Source organism: Paramisgurnus dabryanus, chromosome 22 (assembly GCF_030506205.2).
Source record: "Paramisgurnus dabryanus chromosome 22, PD_genome_1.1, whole genome shotgun sequence".
In the NCBI taxonomy this organism is placed as follows: domain Eukaryota; kingdom Metazoa; phylum Chordata; class Actinopteri; order Cypriniformes; family Cobitidae; genus Paramisgurnus; species Paramisgurnus dabryanus.
Genome location: NC_133358.1, coordinates 30,213,783 through 30,219,782, shown reverse-complemented (window position 1 = coordinate 30,219,782; position 6,000 = coordinate 30,213,783). Strand labels below are relative to the sequence as shown.

General features: G+C 33.2%; 1 protein-coding gene across 1 annotated transcript in view; it reads right to left on the bottom strand.

Annotated features, from left to right (window-relative positions):
* Positions 1-5,638: 5,638 nt before the first annotated feature.
* mybpc2b (myosin binding protein Cb) overlaps positions 5,639-6,000 on the bottom strand; it is a 29,759-nt gene continuing 29,397 nt past the window's right edge. Inside the window, exon 29 of the mRNA XM_065258826.1 lies at positions 5,639-5,750. Within this exon, the coding sequence (XP_065114898.1) occupies positions 5,725-5,750 (26 nt within the window). The 3' untranslated portion in view covers positions 5,639-5,724. The remainder of the gene's footprint in view (positions 5,751-6,000) is intronic.

Below are 6,000 nucleotides of genomic sequence, written 5' to 3'. Positions count from 1 at the left end.
TATCCTGACTGTGTGTCTTATGTTGTAGGTGCTGTAAGCCATTTTTAATGTCTGACGTGTACTAAAATAGCTGTCGTGAGAAATCACTTCTGCAAGCAGTAAGAAATAGCAGTGGGTGTGGACGACACTTTTGTAGCCAGGGAGAATTTAAATCGATACATTTTGTCCGGAATTTATTATACATTTATAATGGTGCTCGTTTGTTTTGGAGGGTAGGGTTTAAGAAAGAGGGTGTGGCCTAAATCAGTGGCATACAATTGTTTACATGTAGTCAAATTATCCCAAAATTTAGTCCAACTTTTCTTCTAAATACATAAATAAAATAAACTAATTCATAAATTAATAAAATGTACAAATTAAAGCACTTGTCAATGTTTAAACTCTTTTCATGCAGCAAGAATGCTTTATATTTCCAAAAACCTACAGCAATCGGAAAAGCAAAAGTGTGTAAGTCTGCTCAGACCCTGACGTGGCGCTTAGCACTTTTTCATAGGCTATATATGGACTTTGCCGTGGATTCTTGCATACGCCGAATTTACGATCAAATCTGTGCATATGCACACTTTATAAATGAGGCCCGTGGTGTTGCAGCAAGAACTTAAATCTTAGATAATAACACTGGACTACACGTGGCAACATGGTAGCAAAATAAAATGGGTAAAGAAAATGTCTTCAAAAACAATGACATTAGCTGAATGAACATTAACATAAAAATGTTTATGGTCTCCTCAGATTTAGTTCATCTTTCATAGTTTGTGGGATTCCAAATACCAAATGAATGATAAAGGTTTTATGATGGCTTTCAAGCTGTGAATAACAGACCACACAAAACACTCTGTGGTCAGCACAAACCATATTTACCAGCCTTTATGTCCTGTGGTCTGGATGGTTTTTTTTTCTTCAAGCTTGCTTAGTTACACTGTTACCCAACAGAACAGACCGTGCAACATTTATGGCATAATGTTATTTGCAACAAAAAAAATGACCCATACAGCAAAAAATACACTTCCCTGCCAAAAATATATTTTAAATAAATGCTAAATACATTTTGCAGAAAGTAATGCTCAATTGAATATATTTTTAATTTGGAAATATATTTTGTTTTCACCTTTATATATCAACATACATTTTAAAATGTATTTCAAGGGCAAGCAAAAATATTTCAAATTTTACATCCCATATGGCAAAAATGTATTCTTTGCCAAAATATATTTAAAATATAATACGAGTTAATTTTATACAGTATATTTTAAGTTGAAAATATATTTAATTTGAACCTTTTTAAAACTCTTATGTTTACAGGTGTGTAACATAAACAAAGTTTTTCTTCCAATGTGATGTGAATACACTGTAAAAAATTAGCTGTAATTATGCAGCTGGTTGCCAGTAACTTACTGTATAAGATAAAGACTGATAATGTTTCATGTTCATTTAACTTTGAACAAACTGTTCCCAGTAAATAACATAAATGTAAAATCTACAGGAAGTTACTGGCAGCTAGTTGCCAGTAATACCCAGTAATACTGTAATTTCTGCAGATTTTTTTTACAGTGTATATTTCCTTCGACTGAAATATATTTGTAGCACTAAATATATATTTTTAATGCTTTAAAATTTATTTATTTAAAAAATGTATTTAAATATACAAAAATGTCCAAAATATATATCAGTGAAATTGTTTTATGTAACATATTACAATATAGATTTCAGCAAATACATTTTTTGGACATGATTGCATATTTTAAAATATATATCAAAAAATATATTTGTTGCCGTATGTTATGTGTTTGTTTCAGGGGCGTCAGTTTGTGTTGAAAAGTGGTGGGGACAAAAAATCAGATGAAAAACATTACAGCATGACGGGAAAAATATTGAATAATGGCGCATCAAAAATGGGCATAGTGTAGGCCGGTCAACAACACAAAAATACTCAGCATAAAGAAAAACATTTCTTTGTATTTTTGCCTTGTTTTCAGTAAAAATATCTAAAAATTCTTAAATTAAGATGCTTTTTCTTGAAAAACAAGAAAATAAGTCTAGTTTTTAGACGAAAAATACCAAATTTAAGTGATTTTGTGCATAAAACAAGCAAAAAAATCAGCCAAAGGGGTTAGCACAAACATTTGAGAATTTTTCTTAAGCACTAAATTCGGAAATTGGCAGATTTTTTGCTTGTTTAATGCACAAAATCACTTAAATTTGATATTTTTGGTCTAAAAACTAGATTTTTGCACATCAAGAAAAAGCATCTTAATTTAAGAATTTTTAGATATTTTACTAAGAAATTATTTCTTGAAAATCTGACTTTCTTACTTAGTATTTTGTCTTGTTTTCAGTAGAAATATCTAAAAATTCTTAAATCAAGACGTATTTTCTTCATGAGCAAAATGACTTAAGAAAATAAGTCTAGTTTCTAGACAAAATATATACAATTTAAGTGAATTTGTGCTTAAAACAAGCAAACATATCTGCCAATGGGGTGAGAAAATTTTGCTTAAATTAAGTGTTTAAGAAAAAAGAAATCTTATTTTTAGATTTTTTTCTCACCTCATTGGCAGATATTTTTGCTTGTTTTAAGCACAAATTCACTTAAATTGTATATATTTTTTGTCTAAAAACTATACTTAATTTCTTAGGTCATTTTGCTCATCAAGAAAAAGCATCTTGATTTAAGAATATTTTTAGATTTTAGATATTTTTACTGAAAACAAGACAAAAATACTAAGTAAGAAAGTCATTTTTGCAGTATAAGTCGCACAGGTATTGTTTGATTTTTCAGAAAATTTTAACCAAATGCTTTCAAAAAGTGGTGGGGACAAAATCAGCTATTTCAAAAAGTGGTGGGGACATGTCCCCAGCGTCCCCAGTGTAAATGACACCTATGGTTTGTTTACTTTAGATGGTTACAGCAGTAACAATATATACAAATGGCTTTCGTGAGACAAGCGTTAATTCCGGTAAACTTTGCAAAATATCCATAATCCTTTTAGAGTAGTTTATTTATATTTACAAAAACTACACTGATCTATTTGAGTTACTGTGTTAAAATGTGTACTTTAAGGTACATAAATATTAACTACAGATCGGCTGCCAAACCTCCCATCAAATAGCGGTAATCAATGATCGCCATCTCCTCTCCACCGGAAACCAAAATATTTGTTATTTTTGTGAGGTATTTGTTCCAGAGCTCAGTTTAGAGACCAGCCAGACTGTTAAACAAACAGAGACCGGAAGTTAAGTTCCACCCAGACGCGTAACCACGACAACACGCGTGGGTCCGATGAAACCGATGTCTATAACCATCAATGGTTACATAAAGGCTAATAATAAAAATGTCCATAAATTTAACCCTGGACCACAAAACCAATCATAAGCAGCAAGGGTATATTTGTAGCAATAGCCAATAATATATTGTATTGGTCAAAATAATTTTTTTATGCCAAAAATCATTAGGATATTAAGTTAAGATCAAGTTCAATGAAGTTAAATAAATTTCATAAGGTAATCATTTTTTTATCATTATTAATATGTGTTGCTTAGGACTTTCTCAATATTTAGATTTTTTTGCACCCTCAGATTTCAGATTTTCAAAAGTTGTATCTCACCAAATATTGTCATATCCTTATTTATATGAGTATAAATGTTTGTTTTTATTTAAATGTATATCAACAACCATGTATATCAGTGATCCTGTCTTTAAAATCCAGACTAAAGTCTCATAATCTAATGATGATGAGATTATGATAAAAGTGATAAAGATCCTGAAGTGTGACATGACCTTACTCAGGCAATAATACAGATTATATATCAATATATATCAAGATTAAAAAAATATATATTTTTTACATTACGCAGGATGAATTTATGTAAAATAGTAAAACACAAATGACTTTATCTGGATTTTCACAGACAGTGTGTTCACAGGATTATAAATTGCGTATTGTACTACTTCTGATTCCTTGAAGACTCCTAATAATCGCATTCATGATTGGTCACCCCAGAAAACTGGAAGTGCTTTAACAAAACAAACCCTGAAAGGTTTGTTTCTAGGGGTTAATCCCAGTTTTCCTGTAGCATCACCTACAGTTTACTCCACATACTTCCTGCATAGACCGCCTGCTCCCGCTGCAGCGTTACCATAGCAACTGTGAAATGTGGGAAACCCTCTGTCCTTCAAAACGGGTGGGGGTTGCTGGTGATCGAGTGATTGAGCGATGATTATCACATCAGTATGTATGTTTTAAAATCAGTCAGATGAAGGACTCTATACGTTTCTGTGGTTTTATATTGTCTCTCAGTGCCTGTCAAGCGACACCTTTAGATGGTTTTGAGGATGCCATCAAAATAGCATTGAATCTTTGAGTTGGTTTATGACCGGATGACTATGATCTGGCCAACACTGATATCTGAAGGCGTGCACTGGGATGCCGCTTACGTCGAGTGCATAATGCTGACGTGTTATCTTTCATGCACATGGGCTAATTGTATTTCTTGTTGTAAAAATGATTTTTATTCGGTTTGGAGAGGTGCTGATGTTGCCATGTTTACACCACTATGTAATAGTTTTTATTGGATGGTTATTCAGGCTATTGCTAGTTGTTTTTAATCAGATTCAAGTGCTGAACATCTGTGAACATTGGACGTCTGCATCAGTAGAGGCCTCTGTTTCCATGACAACCACAGGCTGAAAATAGCCACCCCCTCTTTCTCTCTCTCTCTAACATGCATGTATTTATTGTCTCTGAAGACATGCCAATGTTTTTTCTCCTTTCCTTGCAGTCTGACTCTCCTCTCCGCTCCTCTCATTGGCGCTCCCCTCCCCTTTGCTTTGCAAACCTCACCTTTCTGCTCTCCCCTCTCCTCTGCCGTTCCCCCCTCCATCTCAGCAGATATATAGTCACTCAGTTACCATGGAAACCTCTAGAAACTATGGTGATGGGTCTTACAGCATCGCCTCAGCAGTGGCTAAACACAACTGCATACAACGATTTATGCAAATTAATACAGTAAATTGTCCGAGTCAAACTGAAAAGACATTGTTTTGTTTATTATTCCAAGTGGTTTTGATATTTGACTGCAAGCGATATTTGCAAGATGGCTTTTCTGTGCTTTTGGTAAGAAAATGCAGTGTGTTTTGATAATGCAACACATGCAGAGTTAAATATGTAAAATGATCGGTCATTTTGCATTACTACACAATTGGACTAACACATCATTTGTATACAAATAGAAAAACCAAATGATTCAAAACAGCTTCAGATGCCAGAATATAAGAGTTTATATTATACACATGATGACCATGAGAGTTGGTGTCTTTAGCTCTGGGTAATCGATCACACTTTACCCAAAACGAATCAAACATTTCTAACAATGTGTTCCTTCTAAATGAAAAGGTTTTATGTTTATCATCTGATACTAAAAACAAGCGTCTCATGCATGCATACATGTACGTTGCACGACGTCAGCGGTTGCTATAGTTTTGATCAAAATACTTCTCATTGGGCTAAATGCAGTCAAGCAAGTGTTTATTCAAATCCTTCAAACGCTACAGAACCGGAGTAAACGTTAAGCACACATGAGCCAGCATTCAAATTAATAGATGTTATTTCATTCATACAGGGAGTCTGGCAAACACCACTGATTTTAAAACACAAGTTTATTATTTTCAATAGATGTCATTTCCCCTTCATTTCATCACTGTTGTTGAAGCGCTTTCCATTTATATTATTCCTTCTTCTCATGGGGTGTAGCTGAGGTTAACAGAGAGAGAGAGAGAAAAGAAAGAAATGATCAAAATAGATCTGATATTCTCTGCCTTTTCAATATTGTGACCAATGTAGTTACACTAACAGATTAGCTTGTATTTTTTCATGCATCTTGTCAGATGAAGAAACTCAGAGTATCATGGTAATACTGTAATAAATAATACAACCCTACCTCAAGGCATTTCTTGGTATAGTCATGAAATATTTGATTTATTTATTCATGTTCATGGAAACG